The sequence below is a fragment of the Musca domestica genome, unplaced genomic scaffold (assembly GCF_030504385.1).
Source record: "Musca domestica strain aabys unplaced genomic scaffold, Musca_domestica.polishedcontigs.V.1.1 72, whole genome shotgun sequence".
NCBI classification, from domain to species: domain Eukaryota; kingdom Metazoa; phylum Arthropoda; class Insecta; order Diptera; family Muscidae; genus Musca; species Musca domestica.
This window is the reverse complement of record NW_026712388.1, coordinates 3,215,197-3,240,750: the sequence shown is the minus strand read 5'-3', so window position 1 is coordinate 3,240,750 and position 25,554 is coordinate 3,215,197. Positions and strand designations below refer to the sequence as shown.

General features: G+C 36.2%; 4 protein-coding genes across 5 annotated transcripts in view; 1 reads left to right on the top strand and 3 right to left on the bottom strand.

Annotated features, from left to right (window-relative positions):
• The window catches only part of LOC101887980 (serine/threonine-protein kinase grp), a 99,302-nt gene extending 83,893 nt beyond the window's left edge, over window positions 1-15,409 (bottom strand). Inside the window, exon 1 of the mRNA XM_059130320.1 lies at window positions 15,225-15,409. The gene's annotated coding sequence lies outside the window, so the exon portion shown is untranslated. The remainder of the gene's footprint in view (window positions 1-15,224) is intronic.
• LOC101889031 (putative uncharacterized protein DDB_G0282133) lies at window positions 6,921-13,513 on the bottom strand. Of its 2 annotated transcripts, none has more exons than XM_005191278.4 (3): window positions 13,212-13,513; window positions 13,036-13,140; window positions 6,921-11,273 (listed from the first exon to the last, which is right to left on the bottom strand). In XM_005191278.4, the coding sequence occupies exon 3, from the start codon at window positions 11,194-11,196 to the stop codon at window positions 9,853-9,855; it is 1,344 nt and encodes a 447-aa protein (XP_005191335.2). In that variant the 5' UTR covers window positions 11,197-11,273; window positions 13,036-13,140; window positions 13,212-13,513; the 3' UTR covers window positions 6,921-9,852. The 2 variants fall into 2 exon arrangements, with proteins under 2 accessions (XP_005191335.2, XP_011295798.2); XM_011297496.3 differs by lacking the exons at window positions 13,036-13,140; window positions 13,212-13,513 and adding exons at window positions 12,619-12,775; window positions 12,837-12,994.
• A 1,953-nt stretch (window positions 15,410-17,362) lies between the features above and the next one.
• Window positions 17,363-19,884, top strand: LOC101888503 (WW domain-binding protein 11). The gene is made up of 5 exons (XM_005191275.4): window positions 17,363-17,539; window positions 17,638-17,763; window positions 17,830-17,927; window positions 17,987-19,152; window positions 19,584-19,884. The coding sequence occupies exons 1-5, from the start codon at window positions 17,476-17,478 to the stop codon at window positions 19,771-19,773; spliced, it is 1,644 nt and encodes a 547-aa protein (XP_005191332.2). The 5' UTR covers window positions 17,363-17,475; the 3' UTR covers window positions 19,774-19,884.
• Window positions 19,885-23,603: 3,719 nt separating this feature from the next.
• On the bottom strand, window positions 23,604-24,175 carry LOC101888853 (uncharacterized). The gene has a single exon (XM_005191277.4). It carries the CDS (start codon window positions 24,147-24,149, stop codon window positions 23,775-23,777), a length of 375 nt encoding a protein of 124 aa, XP_005191334.2. The 5' UTR covers window positions 24,150-24,175; the 3' UTR covers window positions 23,604-23,774.
• Between the last annotated feature and the right edge of the window lie 1,379 nt (window positions 24,176-25,554).

Here is a 25,554-nt window from a genome sequence, read left to right as displayed (position 1 = left end):
ATATTCCAGCAAATACAAACATCAATGCCTGCCAACAACTGGAGAGTAGAATGCGTGCGCTTTTAAGGAATGTATGTGTGGATGGACGAATGATAAACCCCAATGGAGAAGAGATACTTGCACCGGGAGGTTAACGTTCGATTTACGTTGGCATTTTTTCTGTTTCTTTTTTTTTTTTTTGCAAAAAAATTTTACCAAATCCAACGACAAACAACGGGTGGTCGGTCGGTTGGTTGGTCGGTCAAAACTCATGCCATCGGCAAAGTATCACATTGTTATGTCTCAATGTGTTTTGTGTACATCAACATTGCCGCCAAGCACCAGAGCCGGGCCACCACCCCACCAGCATGGGCCATTGTAAATATTTTCCGTTTGCTTCGATTTCATTCCTCTACAATTACAAATAAAAATGGAGTTTTTCTCAATATTACTTCCAGGAGGGGGAGAAAGGGAGAGTTTTGTAATAGAAACCCAAAAGGGATACTGTTTTGGGAGACAAGGAAGAAATCTTTGAGGAAGACCGATGGAGAGTCATTAAGAGCCTGTATCTTTGAGAATGGGAATCTTTATTAGTAAGCAAAGGTGACTATAGCCATGAGACGTTTTTTTTTTGGAAGAGGAGATGCTAGTCTTTATGGTAAAACCAATGCAGTGAAGAAATGATTTTGGTAGACGAGATCTGAAAAATTCTTAAAAGATTTTCAAAGGAAATTCTGAGATTTTGAATCCTGGATACTTTAAGAGTTTTTCAACAGCTATGGTGGATAAAGGATAAGCTACATTTTTTAAAGATTTTTGCTCTCCTGTAAACGAGGATTTTTTAAGAATTTTTAAAGATTATACTGGGTTTCTATAACTAGTAGTTTTTACCAATTTTTCAAACATCCAGGGATCCTAATTCGTGGTTGAAAAAAAAAACTCGAGATTTATCAAATAACTTACTTTACATGTTTTAGATATTTAAGGTCATTATCAGTCTCATAAAAAATGAGGCTACAGGAGGTATACAGGGTGAGATGAAAAAACTGCAACCAACTTCAGACTGCTGTCATATCTAAGCCACTCGTCCGATAGCTGTTAAAATTATTGCAGCGACAGCTAATTATATTTTCTACAAGCGTACAAAACATTTTGGTGAGAATTTTCAAGAAAAAAAGTTATTCGTGATGGAATTCAAGCGTGATAGTGTGATTTCTTTATATTTTGCTGGAAAACCACAAGTGGCTATCGTTAGAGCACTCCAGCATTTAAATGTCAATAAATCTTTTGTGGCTCGTATCATCGCTCGTTACCGTGATACTGCTAACGTAGCCCGACGTCAAGGAAGTGGACGGAAGAAAACAGCAACATCAGCAGAAATGGTTCGAAAAGTAGAGAAACGACTTGATCGAAACCCGTGTCGCAGTGGCCGAAAAATGAACATATCGCAATAATCCATACGGCAAATATTGGAAAATGAGCTCGGGGTAAAGCCATTGAAATTCAAAAAAAGTGCTTGCACTTACACGGCAACAGAAAGAAAATTGTAGACTCAAAAGAGCTAAAGAGTGGATTCGCTTGGCCTAAAGTGGTGAACTGCCGAGTTTGGTTTTCTCCTATCAAGAAACATTCGTTGCCCAGCAGTATGTAAACAAGCAAAATTATCGTGTTCACTTGCCAAAGAGGTCTGCTGAAAATGTGCACCTTCGGTTGGCCACCAGAAGTCAGCGCCGGCCATGGTGAAGGTTGACCACCAGAAGTCAGCGCCGGCCATGGTGAAGGTGTGGGCCGCCATAACAGCCGATGGTCGCTCTCCGCTCGTAAAAAATCGACCGTGGCATCAAAATAAATGCCGAATATTATCCCGAAAATATTCTGGAGGGTGTATTAAAGCCTTGGGAACATTTTGGCAGCAGACCTTGGACATTCCAACAGGACTCAGCACGCGCCACCCAAGAATGGTTACAAAATGAGGTTCCTCGCTTAATGTCCACCAAAATCTTCGGATACCAATCCGTTGAACTATTGTCTTTGGAGTGTTTTGGAAAGCAAGATTGGCACTAAAAAATGCCAAAGAGTCGATCACCTTAAGCAAGCGCTTGGCCGAGAATGGGACAAAATACCGCAGAGCAACATTCATTGGCCGTTTGAAGGCCATAATTCGTGCCAAAGGTGACCAATTCGAACAAATCTAAACTCATTCCAAAATTTGATGCTTTTTCCGACATTTTTTGCTTTCATTCAATAAAATTAAAAAAATGTAAAAATTATTGCTTTTTTTTTCATCTCATCCTGTAGTATGGTGGAGGATATAAAATTCAATATAACTAGATTGAAAATTATTTACGAAGAGGCCACAGGATATGAATGCAAAATTTCTGTGCAAGATCAAGCATGATGCTCCATAGATTCAATATGTTGTTGATTTATGTGAAAATCCAAGCAAAAAAGGCTGTAACTTTTGAGATCTACAGATGTTAACATGAATATTTCGCAGAAGATAAAGAAATACTCTTAGGAGGAATACTAACTAGTCTCCAAGTTACTTTGAAACTTGAAATAATAAAGAAACAAAGTCTTCATTTTTTTTAATAAAATTTATTTAAAAAATAGTTTAATAACATGTTGACACAATTGTATTTGTTACCTATACCGAAAATATATTCGAAGATTTTATTGCTCTTGGTGGTATATTTTTAGCCATAAATATTTATTTTATTTTTTTTTTTAATATTTTTTTTTAATTTTAAATGTCCCGATTGTATAAACTTGTCCTACAGTAGATAATATTTAGAACGAACAACTTAAACAATCTGGTTTAATTAATTTATTTGTTAAAAGATTAGATAATTCATAGACATTGCTTGATAAAAAACAAGTAACAAAACATTAAGTTCGGCCGGGCCAAACTTTTAATACCCTCCACCTTAGGGTAAAAGAAACATTAGAAGAAATGTGGCAAAAACCATTAAAATGCCGATTATGGGGAGGTACCGTTATATGGGGGCTATACCAAAACGTGTACCTATAATTACAATGTTTCGCCACCGGAGCTGGAACCCATTATGACCCACAAATACCAATTTTTAGACAAATCAGTGAAAAAATGTGGCAAAAACCATAAAAAAACCGAATATCGGGAGGTACCGTTATATGGGGGCTATATCAAATCATGGACCCATGCATGCAATGTTTCGCCACCGAAGTTGGAACCAATTATGACCAACAAATACCAATTTTCGAACAAATCCCTGAAAAAATGTGGCAAAAATCATCAAATTACCGAATATCGGGAGGTACCGTTATATGGGGGCTATACCAAAACGTGGACCTATATTTACAATGTTTCGCCACCGGAGCTGGAACCCATTATGACCAACAAATACCGATTTTCAGACAAATCCGTGAAAAAATGTGGTAAAAAACTAAAATACTAAATATCGGGAGGTACCTTTATATGGGGGCTATACCACAACGTGGACCTATACATGCAATGTTTTGCCACACGCTCAGGGACCCGCTATGACCTACAAATACCAATTTTAAGACAAATCCGTGAAAAAATGTGGCATAAATCATCAAAATACCGAATATCGGGAGGTACCGTTATATGGGGACTATACCAAATTATGGACCCATACATGCAATGTTCCGCCACCGGAGCTGGAAACCATTATGACCCACAAATACCAATTTTTAGACAAATCGGTGAAAAAATGTGGTAAAAAAAAACTAAAATACTAAATATCGGGAGGTACCTTTATATGGGGGCTATACCACAACGTGGACCTATACATGCAATGTTTTGCCACACGCTCAGGGAGCCGCTATGACCTACAAATACCAATTTTAAGACAAATCCGTGAAAAAAATGTGGCATAAATCATCAAAATACCGAATATCGGGAGGTACCGTTATATGGGGACTATACCAGAACGTGGACCGATATATCTCATTTTCAATACCAACCATCCTAGACACAATGCAAATAGCTCTGCTAAATTTTGGAGCTCTACGTCAAATAATGTGGGCTGTATCGTGATTTCAACAGACAGACAGACAGACGGACAGACAGACAGACAGACAGACGGACAGACAGACAGACGGACATCGTTAAATCGACTTAGAATTTTATGCTGATTATGAATATATATACTTTATGGGGTCTAAAACGAATATTTAGGGATGTTACAAACGGAATGACAAAGTTAATATACCCTCCTTTCCAAGGTGGAGGGTATAAAAATAATATACATTTAAAATAAATTAAAACAATTCGAAATACAGCATAAATGAATATTGAACAATTAAAAAATGTATTAAGTTCGCAGGGCCGAGTTTTGAATAACCTCCACCATTTGGTAAAGTAAACATTTTTATAAAAAAGTATTTGGATTCAAACGTGTTCCGTTTTAAACTACAAATATCAATTAGACCGTTCGGATAATGCTCTTACACTTTTCAAAAAAAAAAAATGTGGGTAAGGCCGTTGTATGGTGCTTATACAAAAACGGGAACCTCATAGACAATTTTTATACTAAAAGGATTGTTATCTATTGCGAGTCTTAAATACCAAATTTGAAAGAAATTTGTGGATAAGTGTGACTAGGATTATCAAAATACCGAATATCGGTGGACAATACCGTTGTATGTGAGCTATACAGGATGTTCCGCCACCAGAGTTAGAACCTATTACGAACAAGTGCCAATTTTTGCACAAATTCGTGGACCAATATATCGCATTTTCAATACCAACCATTCTAGACACAATACAAATTGTTGTGCCAAATTTTGAAGCTCTACGACAAATAATGTGGGTTGTATCCTGATTTCAACAGACAGACGGACATCATTAAGTCAACTAAGAAATTTATGCTGTTACAAACAAAGTGACAAAGTTAATATACCCTACCCTCCTTTGATAGTGGAGGGTGTAAAAATATGAAAACATTTAAAGGGAGATATATATAAATTCTGATTGTATGTGGCGTTACCATCCACCATACTATGGAGGGTATATTAACTTCGTCATTCCGTTTGTAACTCCTCAAAATACTCATGTCAGACCCAACAAAGTATTTATATATATTCTTGATCTATGTCTGTCTTTTTGTTGTAATCACGCTATCTTTCGAACGAATTGAGATAGAAGGCTAAAATTTTGCACACATTTTTATTTTGCCAGTAGGCAGGTTAAGTTCGTAAATGGACCATCTGGGTTCACTTTTGTGGCGGAGGTACAAGGAGTAGATAAATATATATCCTATTTTCACACCAGACCTTGTGTTGATAAAGGTATTTTGATGTGTGTACTTTGGACACAATCGCACACTTACATCATATTTTATAAGAGTTCTAATTATTCAAAAATTTGACCGTTTGTGGGGGAGGAACGAGAAGGAGTGGACCGATATTGTCCATTTTCACACCTGACGTAGCAATGGTGCAAATATCCTTTCTCTTTCTGTGCCGTAAAATATTTTGTTTGATAATTTCGTATGGGAGGTACCAAAAAGAGTGGACCGATATTGCACAAGTTTGGACCAAATCGGATACTCCCTTCGAGAGTTATCGTGCACACCAGCCAGTCAGACGACGGACATCGCTAGATCGACTCCAAATGTCCTGAAACGGTCCACAGATCCCATGTAGGTCCACGTTTTCATATAGCCCCCATATAACGGTCCCTCCCTATATATATAACGGTCCCTCCCTCCGATCTTTGGATGATTTTAGCAACATTATTCAATGAAATTATTTCAAATTTGGTATTTGAAGTTCGAAATAGATACTACAGCCTAGGACAGAAAATTGTCTGTGCAGGTCCACGTCTTCGTATATCCCCCATATAACGGTACCTCCCTATATTCGATCTTTTGATGATTTTACCGACATTATTCACCCGAAATGTTTGAGATGTCGTTTTTAAAGTTCGTAATGGATACTACAGCTTATGACAGGAAATTGTCTGTGCTGGTCCACGTCTTCGTATTGCTCCGATATAACGGTGCCTTCCTATATACGGTATTTTTACGTTTTGTTTCAAATTTCGAATTTGAATATGGTAATGGCTTATGATAAACAATGCCTATGTAGATCCACGTCGTATAGACCCCAATATAACGGTTATATTCGGTATTTTTAAGATTGTAACAGAATTTTTAACTGATTTTATTTTTTGAAAATTTCCAAATTCGTTTTAAATGGTGAAGGGGATTCAAAGTCCGGCCGAACTTACTACTTGTTAGCTTATTCTATTTAAATGTATGTCCAGATTTCTCTGGACAAGGGGAAGTACTAAACAATTCATTAGTGGAATAATTGATTAAAAATTATAATAGTTTGAAAAAAGTTTTTCTTGGTTTGTTAAGAAGGTTCAAACATTAGGGTATCGGAAAATTTTTATTAACAAATACCACTTTCATATCATTTTTTGCGAAGTGCATATATAAAGCTAATTCGCTGCCTCTCATCTCCTGATGAGGATCAATAAAAAAACTTCCACATTTTAGATAACGTAACGTAATGGTTGTCGTCGTCGTCGCAAAATGAAGTCGAAGCGTCCTTTGTTGCCATTAGCATTGTCGATACAACAGTAGACATAATGTCGTTTTTAGAGAATATCTGTCGCCGTAAAAAATTGTGACGACATTGAATTTTTTAGTCGACGTTAATATTTTAACCACTTTGTGTTTGACATTTGACCATGAAAATAACAACAGCAAAACAATTTGGAAATATTGAAGTCATTTCCGACACTGGTCTACTAGATCCTAAAATCCTGGGGCCCTTTGTATATGCTTAAGGCTATATATAATAAAGTTTAGCCTGGTAACCCAAAAACCTTTTTGGGATTTTTATCTACTAACCGAACACCGAATACAGTCAGAATTTTCCAAACCCAGATTGGGTGCTGCGAAATGTAATTACTCGCTATAGCGTATAGTCCACCGCAAAACGGTACCTGTGATTTAAGTATATTGAAGGTTTTGAAAAAATATTTGGATAATATAAATCATTGTCCTACTAAATTTCAATTCGCTCCACCATTTTCTATAATCCGCATAGGCACTGCACTCCTTGTATTCGGTATTGCACAGATTGTAGTCGCTATGAATTTTCCTGTTTTAGTTTTCATTGGACTTGGATTATTGCCACATGAAAGAAGTACCCACCATACCAAAAATATATTCGAGGACAACACAGCTTGAGGATAATATTATAACAACTTAAAAATTACCAGTCGATTTTTGCCAACAGATGTATACCCTCAGCCAAATTTTCGATTATTGAATATATTTAGTCTTCTGTTATGATTGTTTAAATTATTGACCCTCTATGGAGTAGGTTCCGAAGGAATGGGCCAATATTGTCTATTTCGTATCGGACCTAAATAAATATGATATAAATATTACAACGTGCCAGGTTTGGACTATATTAACTACTTCCTATACTTTATATGAGATATGTGCAAATTTATGGAAAACGTTAACAGATATAACGGAGAGAAGTATTCCATTCTAATACCTCATCTAATACAGAAAAAAAATTTTGGTATGAGAAAATTACAAGAAAATCAAACATTTATATTCAATTTTATGCGAAATCATAAATTCCATCTTCAACTCAGGCTTCTGGTTGAGAAAAATATTCAGATATACCAAGTTGTAAAGAATCGCTGACTTCTTTCACAAGTTATGACAAATGTAAGTATTGGAAATTGTGACCATTTGTGGGTAAAGTACCAAAAGGGCTTGGCAGATATATATCATCTTTACAACAGATTTATGTAAGCAAAAATATTTGGATGTGTGGGAAATCTGTGAGAGTTGGATTCTTATTTCTCTTTTTTGAGCCTTTTGTTTTTTAAAAATCGTGAACCCTTGGTGAGAGAGATACGCGAAGAAATTATCCGATCTGTACCATCTAAATAACAGATCTTGTTTTGATTGAAATATTTTGATTGAAATATAATATACCGTCTGAATGAAATCGGATGTTAATTTCGCGTTTTATGAGCTTCATGGATACTCAAAATATTGACGATTGTGGGGGAGGTACCAGAAGGGGTGGACTGATATATCCTATTTTCACACCAGACCTTGGGTTAATAAAAAATATTATGATATGTGTAATTTGAAGAGAACCGAATGCTTATTTCGGATTTTATGATCGTTTGGTTATTCTAAACTTTCAACCTTTGTGGGGGAGGTAACCGAAGAAATAGTACCACCTTAATGACAGATGTACCAAGTCTGAGTGGAATCGGATGTTAATTTCTTGTTTTATAAGCTTCATGAGATGTACCAAGTCTGAGTGGAATCGGATGTTAATTTCTTGTTTTATAAGCTTCATGTATATTCAAATTGTTTTCCATTTGTGGGGGAGGTACCAGAAGGAGTGAAGCGATTTATGTCATCTTCACACCAGACCTCGGGTTGATAAAAGTATTGCGATGTGTTTAATTTGAAGACAATCGGACACTTACATCGCATTTTATAAGAGTTATAATTATTCAAAATTTTGTCCTTTTGTGGGGGGAGGTACAAGAAGGAGTGGACCGATATTATCCATTTTAGAACCTGTGGTCTAGAACTGACGCAAATATTAGGATTTGCAAAGTTGGAGCAAAATCGGTTTATAGTTTTTTTTTTTTGAAAATTTCGAACTTTTGCTGGGGAGGTACCAGAAAGAATAGACCGATGTATTCCATCTTGGATTGGATTGATAAAAATATTGGGATGTGTGAAATTTGAAGATAATCGGACTCTTACATCACATTCTACAGGAGTTGTAATTATTCACAATTTTTACCCTTTGGGGGAAAGGTAGTTGATAGAGTGGACCGATAATGTCAATTTTTGAACCTGACCTAGAACTAACGCAAATATTATGATTGAAAAGTTAGAGCAAAATCGGATTATCGTTTCTCTTTCCGGCAGAAAATATATTTTTTTTTGCAAATTTTCGACCTTTTGTGGGGGAGGTACCAGAGGGAGTGGACCGATATTGCCCATCTCCGAACTCGATCTATGTTTGACAAAAATATTACGATGTACCAAGTTTGGACCAAATCAGATACTCCCTTCGAGAGTTATCGTGCGCACCAGCCAGACAGACGGACGGACGGCCGTTATTTCGATTAGGCACGTTTTGACCGTATCAAATGATATATACCCTCTGTAGCCATATGGTTGAGGGAATAATTTAATACTACTTTCGAAAGCTTGTTCTACAATTACAAGTATAAGTTAAAAATAAGGGTTCAATCTCGATTATCCTTATTATTGTTACACAAAATATGTTCAATGTTTTCTAAAGATTTTAAAAAGCTTAAGGCTTTTATTATTGTAATATTATTCTGAAGCCATAATGGTATGTTGGGTTACTTGATGTTACATTGGTGCAATAAAAATCCTTTTTTGTTGAGTGTATGCTTGTTTTGTTTCTGTACGTTTTGAAAAAATAAATAAAATCAATGACTAAAAGGAAAATACATGGCGGGCCGGGCGCACTAGATATATTAACCACTTATACCTTGGAATTGAAATATTCAACAGTTTGAATCATGTTTTTGCAAGAAAATGCAGAATTTCCATTCATTTTCGAAATATTTTAAAAATGAGCAAAAATATCAAAGAAATGAGAATAGACTGCTGTTGCATCTTATTCTAAATAATTCTGGCCGAAAGTAGACATAGTATCAGGGCAATATTTCAGTAGGTTTATCAAGCCGTTCAAACTCTTATTGTACCATGGATGTTACCTTTTGTTCGCATACCATGGCATTAAATTAAAAAATTATTATAAGTAAACAATATTTCATAATATGAAAAAGAAACAATTAAGTTATCTAAAAGAAACATTGTAATACTAGTGCAGAGCAGATGCAGTTCCACGTCTTCTTTCATAGACTTGACGTGGCGTATAAAAACGTAAATTATTATTGGTAATTCGGCCAGAAGTCCCTTGCTGTGACAAAGGTGGAAAATTGGCATTACATGGTTGTGTTAAAACTCTGTTGGCTTTGCAATTCGCTTCTTCTTCTGCGGCTAATGGTTTCCTGACCATATTTGCATAGGTGGGAGGCATTTGATTTGGTTGAGGTTCAGCAAATGTACAATTCTTCTTTGTTTTGTTAGGTGAATCATTTGCTGGTAGTTTAAGAAAACGTGGGAGAAATGAGGGGGCTTGCGATGTCAGGGAATCATCCTCAGAAGTGGCATTAGTGTACAATGACTTGTTACTTGTGTAGTCTAAATTCCTATTCACACTGTGGTTGATACTGCTACCACTACTGCTAGAATTACCATTATATCTTGAATATGGTACAAATTCGAAAGCATTTGGATTCAATTTTGAGGTACTACAAGTTGAGGTAGCCGTTTCATAGCCATCACTTTGTTCACAAGGGGAATAGTTTGGAGAATAACAACTGCTGCTTTGAGTACATGAACTGATATTGTGTTGATCAGGTTTTCTTGTATCTTCTTCTTCGTTATGTAACTTGCGATAATCAAACATGACATTTTCTTTTTTCTTCTCATATTTTCCAAATGCAATATCAATGGAATCATCATCTCGACTTGGTGTATGGAAGGAATATGAATTCGTATCACAGCTACTTGTCGATGATATATTTAAGTCGCCATTACTTGAGGTAGAGTTATTGTTATTGCGGTTACTATTTCCACATGCACTATCGAAACTATTCGAAGAGTTCGATGAGCTCGATTCTTTGGGTTTCAATTTAAACAGATTATCATCGAAGAGGAGTGGTATCTTTTTACATCTATTTTGTACAATTTCCACACCATTCCTAATGGGATAGGTGGCTATGGTGAGTTTTTCGTTTAGCGGCTCCTCAACACTTGGACCCAAACCGAAATGCCGCATCATAGCCACAATTTCTTTTTCAGTATTTTTATTATTATTCCAATCATCCAAGGTGGGTTGTTGGCCCAGCGGTTTTGTACCAGCTATACGCTGTACTTGTGCTATGGCATGCAAACGATTATTAATTCTTCCCGTCTCTTCGTATTCCTGCTGTTGTTGGCGTGTTTGTTTCTTTTTTGTAGCCGCATATTCGATATGTGATTGTGGTCGAGGATAAAACGGTTGCGGTTCCGGCTCGGACAGGGCACCAAATATAAAATCATGATCGGGTTGTAAGTTGACAATTTCTTCTTCGAAATCTGTTGAAGGTTTCCAAGGCATGGTGGTTATCACAGTTTAATACGAATGAATCTCGTTGTAAGAATGACGTAGATTTTCGCTTGGGTAGTAGTGGGTGTCTGTAAATTAAATTTATATATAAAACGCTTGAGGGGGATGATATTGAATTGGTGAAAATTTTTGAAATCGATTTTTGTTTTATTTGCAAAATATAACTCTAACACTACCCCTTAATCTCTTAATGAAATCCTCCCTATGACAAATTGTTTTTCTACTGTCAAAGGGAAATCGCGTAGTGGAGAAACTTAACGCTCGTATGGTCCAGAGTAGAACAATATGGTCCAGAGTAGATCTTTGTTTCAGACCAAGCGAAGTCTCGCCTTGTTTTGACATTCCCCTCTATCTCAAATTCCGAAAGGATGGATCCTTGACCAAAGCGGCATAGAAGCTTCAGAAGCCACCCAAGCCTAGTTCGGTGTAGCCAAAGATTTTCTGGCGTAAGTTGGGTAGGTTTATCGGAACAGTTTAAGGGATGTATTCCTGTGGGAAAGGGGCGGGGTTTGCCTTTGTCACATGATGGGCGACAGATAGGAATGCACCATCCTGGACTTTTGTCTGGGTAGCCGACGTTCTGTAGCTGCAATGGATGGGGTGCGAACTAGAGGACCCCATTCATACCATAATGATTGGTAACATAGGTGACAGCATCAGTATGAACGCCATGCAGACCTGACTGATAGGCTTCCTGAAGAAAAGACTCTCACTTATATGGTTGGAGGTCCCTCTCTAAATCGTGTAGGTCCTTTCCTACAAGTTTTTTTGGAGGAAATACTATCATGCATATAATGTTTATTCCTAGGTCTAGACCACTACGTAAGCCTGATTGCATAAAAAACTTTTGCATCGAGGGATTTACGTACTCCGAGGGGTACCCTGAGGTAAAATGTTGAAAATGATCGGAAAGGGGGACCCTGAATCCTACTTGTTCCACATTGTACATCAATACAGAACGTTTAGAGCCCATATACGGTTTACCTTCTATAGATTTTGCTTTCATTCCTCTACTATGCTGTGGCGACCACACAGATGCCGCATAGCTGACCACAGACAGGCATATCGAGTTATAATAGGTCAACAAGGTTTCCTTATCAACTCTATAGACACTGCTGAGAAAATACATGAGAAATTTTTTCCACTTCTGCACTTATCGCAGAGAACTCGGACATGCGCATACGACTTAAAAGGGTTTTGTGAATATGACCTTCATTACCGTGAGGTAATCAGTATTGGCTTAGTGATGGATGGACAATTACTGCCCACATGGACATAACCTACTATATTGCCTGACGCCTGACGGGTGGGTGAATACCCACATATGTTTTAAATTCAACACGGTAACAAAGGACAAGAAATTCTAGAAAGTTTGAGGTTAAACAGTTTCGGAGATATCACACACACACACACCTTGGGAAATGCCCTGTTTCACTCTATGGATCTTCGACTTCTTGTTTCTAAATTCCACGTACAACTGGCGTCCGTACATACAATTGATGGCTGAACTCTTAAAAATCTTAGATTTTCCTGTCGTGTATATGACGGAAGTCTACTTAGATCTCTGCAACTTAAAAAAAAAAAAACAATATTTTAACAACTGAGATAATTATAGATCTTTGAGCAATTACCTTTTAATTTAAAATTAAAATATTTTGTTTTAAATATTCTATGTTTCACATAACCTTAAATGGAAGCTGCTTCCTATAGATCATGTTAAGTCTTGTTCAAATGTCTAAGCGCGACACTCTTCAATTTGTATTACATTCCTTTTATTACAAATGTAATCGATTTCAAAAACTTTCGAGAAAAGTTAACGGTACTACTTACGGTATGTGTTTCTTTTTTAATTTAACAGCAAGAACAAGTCCGACTTTGCTGCAGTTTTGTTCAACTGATCGTTTAGCCACAAAAAAAAAGATTCGATCGGTCTACCTGTTGTAGGGACAAAGGCACACAATTCAATTCAGTGTGTCTTATGACAATTAACCAATTTTTATGCTTACTTCAACATTTTTGTAAAATATTGCAAAATATTTTGAAATACACCACTCGCTGGCTGGCACACAATCGAAATCCACAAAATGGTTTTATTTTTTGTAAATAGTTGATTTGTTTTATTTAAATTATGTTTTTTATTGATCTATTTGTTTATCTATTTTTTTAACTGCTAAAACAAAACCAAACACAATTGTAAAAGAAAATAAAATAGTTCTTTTTTATTTGCCGCTCATGTATTTGTGTGTGCGTGCATAACAATGAGAATGAGAGAGAGCTCTGTTGCTGTTGTTCAGTGAACTCACACAGGGTTGTAGATAAAAGTAGTATCACAAATCGTTGTCGTTCAATCAAAAAAGTCAACGGCGTTAGATAATAGTGATTGAGCATGGGCCGTTGCTTTTATTGGTGGTTTGTAAGTAAAACTTAAATATTAACAAAATAAACTGAAAGCAATAAGTATTTTAGATAAAATTCAATTACTAAGCAGCAATATGCTCCACTGGGTAGAGTAAATGTACGTCAACATACAAAAATCTCTGCCCGAATTAACCCCGCTTATTGACCAATCACAATAGATTTAAAATACATTTTGCATCGTCAGATTTATTGTGATCGGTCAATAATTAGGCTTAATCCGGATAGGGACTTATTACCAAACAAATTTTAAAATTGTCCAAAAAGATTTGATTTTAAAATAAGGCAAAACAATTGTATATTTATATATATTTGTTATCACAGTAGAATTTAAAATTACTCCTTTGCCGACATCTCATTGTCAAATTTTATATTCATAAATCCATTTTATATACCCAAATCATTGTCAAAATTTATATTCATAAACCCATTTCATACACACAAAATGTAATTTCTTTTTTTAGACCGGCTAGTTAAACAGCGCGCCGTTGTAATTTTCCCACCAACTTCGTTTTCCAATTGTCTTTTGCTTTGTTCACCTTTTACTTTTTTTTGCATGCCATTACAAACTTACACTGCCTTTACACGGTGACATTTTTTAACCATGCCATTTTTGTTTGTTGGTAAAAGGTGTAGAGAGACAAGGATAGAAGAAAAAATGGCACGATGAGCCACCGCACAGGGTTACATGCCATTTTCTTTGCATTTCTCTTTTTGCTTCTTCCGAATTTTTTATAATTTTGACATTTCATATCGCTTCTTTATTGTAATTTTTAATGCGTTTCTTTTATTGTGATGTTTTTAGTGATTGAATTATATGAAAATTAATTGGAAGTATTAAAAAGTAAAAAAAGAAAGTTAAAATAAAAGTTAATAATGCAATATTTAACACCTCAATAACTTTTTCCATCATTTCTTCTTTAGATTCACACACTTAATTTTAAATCACTTCTTTATAAATATCTGTTACAAACAATTAGCTCTATACGAAATACTGAATAAAATAAAATGTCAGAAAAAATGCCAAGCACTATTATCGTAAAATGCCACCGTGTAAAGGCGCGAAGATTTACGCAGAAATTTTAAAAGAGAATTGATAAAAATGCCAGCTAAAAATTGCACCGTGTAAAGGCGGTGTTATGGATGGATACCGGCAAATATGTTGCCGAAAGAAAAACACACAATAAAGGTACACAACAAAGAAAACCAGCTGAAAACATTGTTGCACATAAGAATAAAAAAAATAAAAAGCACAATATTGGGGTATTGAACTGTTGCCTGTTCACTCATACCCATACAGAGGTACATACTGACAACTTTCGTTCTCTTTCGCACAACCAGAGAAAATTGCGCCAAAAAGTTAAACAAAAAAATTTACAAGCCCAAAGAATGGAGAACAAAAAAAGATAAAACACCGCACAAAAGAAACCAAGTCATCAAAACGATACACATAAATTTAAGCAAACTTCAGCATTTTATTAACACAAATTATCAATTGGAAATTCCTCCCCCCGAAATCTCGTTGACGACCAATTATGTGGTGCTACTGTGCGATTTGCAATTTATAAATATGTAAATGTTTACTTTGTTCTTGTGACACTCACCACAATAATTTCGCAAACTTTTCTCTGCAGTCTGTATGTCAATTTTTTTGGTTCTTAGAAAAACACACTTAATTTGGCGCTTGGTATTTGTTTTTCACAGCGTTAGTATTTACTAAATTGTTTTAATACCATTGATTTGTTTATTCAGAATTAATTTGAAAATATGGAATACAAAAAGGGGTACACTTTTGGGAGAATGACAGCACAGCAAAAAACCCAAAAACCATTTACTTCAACTTTTGCCAGTTGCTTTACGGGAGTGCAGTGCCCTCTATTGATTATTGAACGTCGTTGAACTGTCAAATTTTCATAACGGCGATCGACGTGTGTTTGGTACGCCGCCGTTATAAACGCTCTGTTCAAGCTAATTTGTAGCCCGGATTTTTTCAACATAAGTAAATGTAGACGAATGACATTCCTGGTCAAAGAAAATTACTAGACAAATTTGGCCGAGTAAAAAACAGTGGCATTATTAAGAGCTTTTGATTTGTTAATTTTGTAGAAATAGAGAAAAACTAAAAGTTTTACCCAAAATTAGTGTTTTTTTGGTATTCAAAGAAAAATGTCATTGTTGAGGCAAATGATTTCATAATAAGAAGTAAAAATGCCATTAATTATGAAGAACAACATCAGCTACTTGTCTACGTGTTCTATGTCCTCGATAGCCTCACGAATTCGATATTTGAAAAATATATAATCAGATCCCTGCTTTCACTCGTCAGTCAAAAGACATACATTGTATCAAAGTATGACAGTTCGGTGGTAAATTGTTAGATCCAACGATTTTTGGCCACCGCGATACGCTTGCTAGAACTATATCCTATTCCTGAAATTTTGCATTACCAAATCGCCAAGTGCCAGGCTGTTCTGTGTCCTAGACAGATTCACGGATTCTATTTTGGGGTTATAGAATCAAGGGTGGGGGTTCTCTGGCCCCTAGGGATAGCAGTTGTACTGTGTCAAGTCATGATCTCCTCCGCCTTTGAAGAGTAGGTTGCAGATAGTGGAAACCCCAAAAGATATACTGGGTAGCTTATGTCACTGTGGTCTACCTGTTATATGGGTGCTTCGTTTACTGGCATGAGTTCCTCAAAGTTATCAAGTCAAGTGCCATTAAACCGAGAGTGTTAAACCCAAAATACGCTATTATGTCAGCTGCTTCAAGAAATCTATTATGGAAAAAACTGTAAGAAGACGACACCGGTTGCAGGGTATCTAATGTTATCTGGTCGTTAATCTTGAGAAGAGCTCCCTTCTATCATTTTGTAGGACTGATCTGCGAATCGGGGTAGGGATACTGGATGCAGTATCAAATATCTCCTCCTTCCTGACAGGAAGGAGATAGAAACTCTTACGTTCTTCTCAGACATAGATCCCATAATAATTTATAAGTTTGCCACAGGTATTCCCTCACTACCCTACTAACATTTTATTCCGAATTCGGACAGAATCTCCGCTGAAATTTCTTCCGATTTCCATGCAAACGTTGTGTGGATGTGGTCACTGAAATCGGAAAGTTTTTCTAAATCGGTCTATTTTTTAAAAGAAATTTAGAAAAATAGGCAAATTTCTAAAAAATATTTAAAAATATCCGAAAAAAATATAAAATCAGTTCCCTCGCAAAAATCGTTATCTGGGTAGGCAGACCATCCTGTTAACTATACTTCTCTCTAAAAATGTTTTCTTCTTCTCGCTTCTATCCTCAAAAAGTTTTATTTCTTCCTAGGATGAACACAATGGACCAAAAGTATCCAAGTGCAGCAGTTGCCGATTCCCGTGCAGCTGCGCAACCTTAAACACTCGAACGGTAGAAGAATACAGGTAGTCGTATCAACGCTTGGGAACCTTGATACGTAAAAACTTTAATTTTTTTTTCAAAAACAAGTAGATATTTATATTTTTCTTTTGCGATGCAAATCGGAGGTTGTTCTGATACGCATTTTTTCATTTTTTTTTACAAATTCCAACATTTTCACCCGTATTCTTGGTAGAAGATTATAAATGTCTATTCAAATGGTTTGTATCTCCGCTTCAACAGCTGTTAAATTAAACACAATGTTTAAAGCACCCTTGTGTCCTTTTTGTCTCTGTTTCGATTTCAGCAATAGTCCTAATTTTATCGATAACACTGTTATCGTTAAAACCTGGCCACCACGAAAAAAAAAAACTAAACAAATTCACAACAGAGAGAAAATTGTAAATTTTATTAAGTTTTTCGCTTACAAAGTCAATAAAAGACAATACCAAGAAGATGGGGCGACGCTCCATTAATACCACAAAAAGTGGTAAATACATGAATCCCACGGATCAAGCAAGTAAGTCCCAAACACATTAAAGACAACCCGGCACGATGTGCCCAATGTTTGGAGGTGTTCCCAAAATTCATTTGGAATGTTATTGAAATAATTTTCAGGAAAGGAGGCCCGCAAGAAGGAGCTGAAAAAGAACAAGAAACAAAGGCAAATGGTAAGGGCGGCCGTGCTCAAGAATAAAGACCCTAGTCAAATTTTGGAGGAAATGGAGAAAATCGATGAAATGGGTATGTAAGTTAAGGAAACTTTTTATATTTATTCTGTTAATGGCCATTTTCTTACTTGCCCCCCAGAATACAATGTGCTCCAGCCATCACCCCTGAACGAGAAGGTCTTGCGGGACAAACGGAAAAAGTTGAAGGAAACATTTGAACGTGTCATGCGGCTTTATGTGAGTATTTTGTCAATCATCTTAAGTTCTGTTTTAATGTAGCTCTTGTCCTTTTCCAGTACAACGATGATCCGGAACACTGGTCAGAGTTGAAACGCAAAGAGGTTGAATATGAAAAGAAACGTTTAAAAAAGCAACAATACTACGAAAGTGTCAAACATGCTCAAAGTGTACAAATCGATGAAATTCCTCTGCCCTCTAGCACCCAAACACCGGCAAGTGGTGGGGCTGCTACCGCCGCTTTCCCATCAGGTCCCAAACGGTTACCACCTCCACCCACGGCCTTGTCTTTGCCGCCATTTGCACCGGGTGCCCCTCCCGGTACCCTAAAGAAACTCAATGAACCAAGTGCAAAGCCAGCCGAAAAGCCGGAAGAGATAAAACGCAAAGAAGTTTTAGGTGTTCCCATTGGTCCCCCACCCACGCTGGCTGATATGTCCGATTTGGATACAGATGCTGAAGACGATGAGGTGGTTCTGAAAAAATATGTCTCCAAATCTAAGTCATCCAAGACGGTGCCCAAACCCAATTCCCTGCAACAACGTATGCTGGCTATATCAGGTCAAAATATTGACGATTTCATGAAGGAAATGGAAAATGTTCACAAGAAAAAAGTGGCTGCCAGTAGGGGTGAGAAAGAAACCGCCAAAGAGGTTGGCAAAAAAGATGATCATAACGACAACGATGATGATGATGATGCTGACGACGATGATGATGAGGAGAACAAAAGTGATTTATCTGAGTGTAGTTTTAGTGACGAAGAAGCCAATGATGATGACAACGATGGCGAAGATGCAGCCAAACGGAGGCGGACACATTCATCTGGCGATATTGATACGGCTGCAATACCCACACCTGCTCAAATTCCTCCTGTGGCCATAGCTTTACCGAATATACCAGCCCCTCCACAACCACACATATCACTGCATGGTCATCCAGTACCTCCACCGCTGGCCGGCATGGCTCCACCACCGCCTATGATGTTTAGACCGCCACCCAGGCCACCAGGTATGCATGGTTTTGGTATTCGCATGCCGCCAGGACCACCACCAGGACCCCGGCCACCAGGTATGGGTGGTATGCCACGCATGGGAATACGTATACCAGGTCCACCACCCGGAATGCCGCCGCGTATGGCCCATCACAAAATGCAACAGCAACAACAACAGCAGCAGAAACAGGACAGTAAGGGTGTGACGACCATTACGGCCAAACCGCAAATTAGGTGAGTAAAATGGAAGGGATATAATCAAATGGGCGAGGATCTTGAAGACCATGTCCTTGAGAGGATTTCCCCATGCATTAATGGCCTGTTATTTTATGACGATTCGAAATTGAACTCGAAAAGAAAAAAGCAGACATCCCTTGCTTTTTTTAATTTATGATTTGTATTTAGTTTATACAACCCACATGGAATTGGGTCTTCCTTCTGAGTTCGCTTTCGTATCATCTTACGGAATCAGGCCCTGAATCTTGATTTTATTGTTTAATATAGGTCTGGTTTTTGTGTGTCGAAAGCGAACGAAAAACACATTTCGAAGGGTGTTTTTCGCATTCGCATTTGCTTTCGCATAGTCACACAGAATCGAGCCCATATTTTTTGGTTCCTTAAAATGATGTGAAAACCTATTAAGATTTTGATTTTTTTCTTTCCAGAAATTTAAGTGCCGATGTGACACGTTTTGTTCCCTCCACGTTGCGTGTTAAACGTGATGACGCCCGTAAACCCAATCGTACAAAACCTTTCACTCAAGAACCTTCAACACGGCCGACCGAAACAAATAATGCCGCCTCAAAGGATGATGCTTATATTCAGTTTATGAATGAAATGCAAGGATTACTGTAATTTTTGAAAATAGAGAGAATATCCATAGAGATAAAACAAAGAAACACACACATAAAAGAGTTATGGCTAATAAAACCAAAACATTTTTAATAAAATCTAAAGAAATGTCAAGGATTTTCTCTATAAGCGAAACTAGAAGAATATTATGGATGTACGCGTGTCGTACATAAGTAAAACGATTATATGTCTTTAAATGGAAGATCTGAAGATTTTCTTGGGTAATTTCTAAGAACAGAAGATTTGTAGAGCTATTTCTATATAAGAAGTAGAGATACCGGATAGAATACCTGTAGTTCTTCTCAAAGTAGATACGTAGATTTTCCTTACAAAGATTTGTAAAACTTCCAATAGATGATCTGTGGATCGTCCTATAGTAAATGTGGACATTTTCATATGGGCAATCTCTATAGATGATCTGTACAACTTCTCAGAAAATAAACTGTAGATCTTATGGCAGAACTATGGAATGGATAATTTGTTGATCTTCAAATGAAAAATAAGTGGATTTTCCAACCTAGCCTTCCAATAGAAGATATATGGATATATGGAGGGAAGATTCATTGATCTTCAAGATCTATTCCAATTAAAGACATATTATCTTTTTCTAGAAAATCTACCGATTTTTAATACATGATCTATACGTCTTTCTATAGAATATCTGTTGATATTCTATTAGATGGTCTGTTGATTTTCCTATAGAAGGTCATTTGATCTTCCTATAGAATATAGATCTGCAGATCTTCCGATAACAGATTTGTAGCTTTTACTATTGGAGATCTTTGGATCTCCTAATGATCAATTTGTTGATCTTCCAATGGAAGATTAACCGATCTGCAAATGGAAGATTTCTTGGTTTTCAAATCAAGGGTTTGTTGATTTTCTAATAAAAGATTTTTTGATCCTCGAATGGAGAATTGGTCAACCTTCCCATAGCAGATTTGTAGCTTCTACTATTGGAGATCCTTGGATCTCTTAATAACGATTTGTTGATCTTCCAATGGAAGATAAACTGATCTGCAAATGGAAGATTTGATGATCTTCTAATGGAAGATTTCTTGATCTTCCAATCAAAGGTTTATTGATTTTCTAATGGATGATTTGTTGATCTTCGAATTGATAATTGGCCAATCTTCCTATTGAAGATCTTTTAGATTTTCAAGGAATGGTCTCATGATCTTTCCAAGGAAGATGTGTAAATTTTATTTCCAATAGAAAATATATAACCCTTGGATCTCCTAATGGACGATTTGTTGATCTTCGAATGGAAGATTAACTGATCTGCAAATGGAAGATTTGATGATCTTTTAATGGATGGAAGATTTCTTCATCTTCCAGTCAAAGGTTTGATGATTTTGTAATGGAAGATTTGTTGATCCTCGAATGGAGAATTGGCCAATCTTTCTATTGAAGATCTGTTAATTTTCTGATGATCTTTCCATGGAAGATGTGTACATTTTATTTCGAATAGAAAATCTATTGCTTTTCTAATAAAGAGATGATGACATTCCGGTGGAAGATTTGAAGACCTTTTCATAAAAGATTCATTCATCTTGTAATAGAAGATCAAAATTTCCTCCTATAGAAAAAGTGTGGATCTTTTTAGAGGTAGAAAATCATTGGAAAGACTATTTAGATACAGGATATTACTGAGGACTGGCTCTTCTGTACTGACATTCCAAGGACTTTAAAAATTAAAGACCCTTTAGAATTCTTCCGTTGATAGAATACCTTTCTGAAGTATTTAATGGATAAACAAATTTTGGAGTTCTATAGAAAGTAGACCAAATATTTGCCGAGGTCTCTCTTTGAGAGAAGACATTCCATTACATTCCTTTTTGATGTCCTTAATGAATAGAAAATCTTCACGTGTGGTCTATTAAGGGAGAATCCTTTTAAGGTCTTGTGGAAGAACTGAAAATGTGGTCTGTAAACTGAATACACTTTCCGAGTTATTTTATGGATGGAGATCCGTTCTATACCCTCAGCCACGGCAAAACGTGCCTCATCGAAATAACTATTTTGGACCACAGGACTCTTTGGTCCAAATCCCTTTTAGGGCATTTGAAGTCGATCTAGCGATGTCCGTCCGTCTGCCTGTCTGGTGCGCACGATAACACTCGAAGAGAGTATCCGATGTGGTCCAAACTTGGTACATCGTAATATTATTATCAATCGAGATCGAGTTCGGAGATGGGCAATATCGGTCCAATCCTCCTGGTACCTCCCTACAAAAGTTCGAAATTTTCAAAGAAAATATGTGACTGCACAAAAAGAGATCCATTCTTGCTCTATCTTTGCAAATCCTAATATTTGCAACAGTTCTAGGTCAGGTGCGAAAATGGACAATTTTGCTACACTCCATCAAGTACCTCCCCCACAAATTGTCAGATTTTTAATAATTATAACTCTTATAAAATTTGATTTAATAGTCCGATTGTCTTCAAATTACACTAATCACAATATTTTAATTAGCACAAGATGTGGTGTGAAGATGGAATATATAGGTCCCCTCCTTCTGGAACCTCCCCCACAAAGAGTCAACATTTTTTAATTTCCATGAAGCTCAAAAAATGCGAAATTAACATTCGATTCTATTCAGACTTGGCGCATCTCAATATTTCCATCAACACAAGATCTGTTATAAAGATGGCAGAGATCGAACCATTTCTTCCGGTACCTCCCCCACACAGGGTTCAAGATTTTGAAAAACAAAACGTTAAAAGAAGCAAAATAAGCATCCAGCTCTCTTCAAATTACCCACACATACATTTTTCCTCACACAAGATCTGTTGTGAAGAGAAAAGATATCTGCCAACCCTTTCCGGTACCTCATCCACAAAGGGTTACTAATCCAATACTTTTATCTATCATAAGTTGCGATACAAGTCAGCGACTTGCTCTATCTAAGTATTTCTCTCAACCAGAAGCTGATGTGAATATGATGAAAATTATGATTTCGAAAAAAATTGGATAAAAATGTTCAATTTTCTTGTAATTTTGCCCATACCAATATTTTTATATGTATTAAATGAAGTATGACAAGTTAAAAAGCAGTAAGTTCGGCCGGGACGAACTTTGAATACCCTCCACCATTTAGAACTAATTTGGAAATTTTCAAAAAATTCAATCCTTAAAAAAATCCGTTAAAATACAATGTTAAAAATACTGAATATAGCCCTTATATTGGTGTCTATAAGACGTGGAGCTACAAGGCATTGTTTGTCATAAGCCATTACCATATTCAAAATCGAAACTTGAAATAAACGGTGAATAAAGTAGCTAAAATCATCGAAATACCGTATATAGTGAGGTACTGTTATATCGCAGCTGTGCGAAGACCTGGACCAGCATAGACAATTTTTTCGATGGGTATTGAAAACGTGGACCTACATGGACCCACTTACGAACTTAACCTGCCTACTGAAAAAAATAAACATGTGTGCAAAATGTTATCCTTCTATCTCAATTCGTTCAAAAGATTACATTACGTGATTACAACAGCCTATGACAGAAAATTGTCTGTGCAGGTTCACGTTTTGGTTTAGCCCCATGTAATGATGACTCCTTATATTCGGTATTTTGATGATTTAAGCTACATTATTCACCGATTTTTTGTTCAAGCTTCGCATTTGAATATTGTAATGGCTTAGGTTGCCTATGCAGGTCTACGTCGTCGTATAGACCCTAATTTAACAGAATTTTTAATTTTTTGAAATTTGCAAAATTCGTTTCAAATGGTGGAAGATATTCAAAGTTCGGCACGGTCGATCTTACATCTTCTTACTTGTTTTTTTTTTTTTTTTTTAATTTAATATTAAGAAATTTATTTTCAATAAATTTACCATAAAAATTACAAACAAAAGGAAATCTTAAAGCAATATTTTATATCACAAACTACTTAAATACTAAACAAATAATATCGCATGCTACAAAAAATATATAATAATGCCTTTAATAACTATGTTATCTATACGACAAGGAACCATGTTCACAATATTCTCTCAAAAATCATCACTTATTTGATTTGGATCGATGTGTTTCAAACCCATCTTCTCCAGTTTTCGTATTTTATACATTTTCGAGAACAAACGCTTTTTGTACTGCATTTGTTCGTTGATATTTATCACTTCGGCCACATCGTATTTGGTGATATTTTGTATGGTATTGACAATCAAATTGTCGGTGAGGTGCAGCTTGACCTTGGACAGGCGCATGAATTCGTCACGTCCCTTACGTAGCTCTTGGCGGTAAATGAAAATCGTATAGGGAATGGAATAGTTCGAAGAGGACATCGATGATGGTGTGGCCGAGGAGGTTGAAGCTGTCAACGATGATGATGAGCCGGAACGTTCACGTTTAAGACTTTTTGTTGCCATGGTGAGCGAGCGAACTGGTGCGTGAGTGAGTCTTGTGCTGTTTTCACCAGAAATGACACTTGGTTAATGATGCTGCCATTGTTCGCTGACCTATATTTTATAGTGGTAAAAAACGGATTATGGCCAGGTAAAAAAAAAAAAAAACTTCCCACACCCATCCCTCAGTTTTTTAGTAGATTAGCGATGTGGATTGGAATTTCCATTGATTCGTTGTAACTTCATTGTTGGGTTCATGTTTGCTCGGGCTAATTACAGCGGAATTTTCTCCTACAATTTTGTTCAAGCAGGTCATTAATTTTATGAGCCATGATTCCTACTAACCTTTCTCTTTTTTTTCAATGGAAATGCATATCCTTGTGCAAAAATAAATCCAATAACTTAAGCCTTTGTAGAAATGTAGGTTTTTATATAACCACACGTCGTGCCGCACAAACTCAAACCGATGCCAGAGGACTGAGGTATCGAATTTATTGTTCAATTTTCATTTATTAGCGAAAATATTTGCTGATCGTTCTCAGAATATGGTTCTGTAAAATTTTTTTCATGGGAATTTCAGAAAATCCTCCCAGAAATATACGGAGGCAGAAATAAGGTATGGTTTTACTACCGCAAAAAAAGTTGCAAATACATGCATGAAATTCCGCTCTATAAAATTTTGGAAAAAAATCATAAAAATATATTGAGGTTTTTATGATTCAATCGAAGAGTGCTGCTGTTTCTGTTGGAGGATTTCATAAACAAATATTCTATGAAATCCGAACATTAAAGCGAAAATAATAAAATTGATCGGGAAAATGTTCTTCCCCCATTGTATTTTTATACCCTCCAATGTAGTATGGAAGTATGAAAGCAAAAATATCGGAAATATCATCAAATTTTAGAATAAGTTTAGATTTGATCGAATTGGTCAGCTTTGGCAAGAATTATGTCCTTCAAACGGCCAATGAAACCGTCACCCGCTGCCCGAATGTTGCTCTGCGGTATTTTGGCCCATTCACGGGTTCACAAACGTGGATTTTTAAAAAAATATTTTTTTTTCAAAGGATTCACAAATTTGGATTTTTTCAAAATATTTTTTTTTTTCAAAGGATCCACAAACGTAGATTTTTTAAAAATATTTTTTCCAAAGGATTCAAAAATTTGGATTTTTTCAAAATATTTTTTTTTCAAAGGATCCACAAACGTGGATTTTTTAAAAACATTTTTTCCACAGGTAATCACGACGTGGATTTTTAAAAACATTTTTTTCCACAGGAAATCACGACGTAGATTTTTTAAAAATATTTTTTTCAAAGGATTCACAAATGTGGATTTTTTCAAAATATTTTTTTCAAAGGATCCACAAACGCGGATTTTTTTAAAACATTTTTTTCCACAAAAAATCAAGACGTAGATTTTTTAAAAA

Excerpts from the sequence above, each read along its gene's own strand:
- LOC101889031 (XM_005191278.4), bottom strand. The coding sequence starts at position 11,196 with ATGCCTTGGAAACCTTCAACAGATTTCGAAGAAGAAATTGTCAACTTA.
- LOC101888503 (XM_005191275.4), top strand. The coding sequence starts at position 17,476 with ATGGGGCGACGCTCCATTAATACCACAAAAAGTGGTAAATACATGAAT. Across the intron at positions 17,928-17,986 it reads AACGTGTCATGCGGCTTTAT|TACAACGATGATCCGGAACA; the intron begins GTGAGTATTTTG and ends GTCCTTTTCCAG. Across the intron at positions 19,153-19,583 it reads ACGGCCAAACCGCAAATTAG|AAATTTAAGTGCCGATGTGA; the intron begins GTGAGTAAAATG and ends TTTTCTTTCCAG.
- LOC101888853 (XM_005191277.4), bottom strand. The coding sequence starts at position 24,149 with ATGGCAACAAAAAGTCTTAAACGTGAACGTTCCGGCTCATCATCATCG.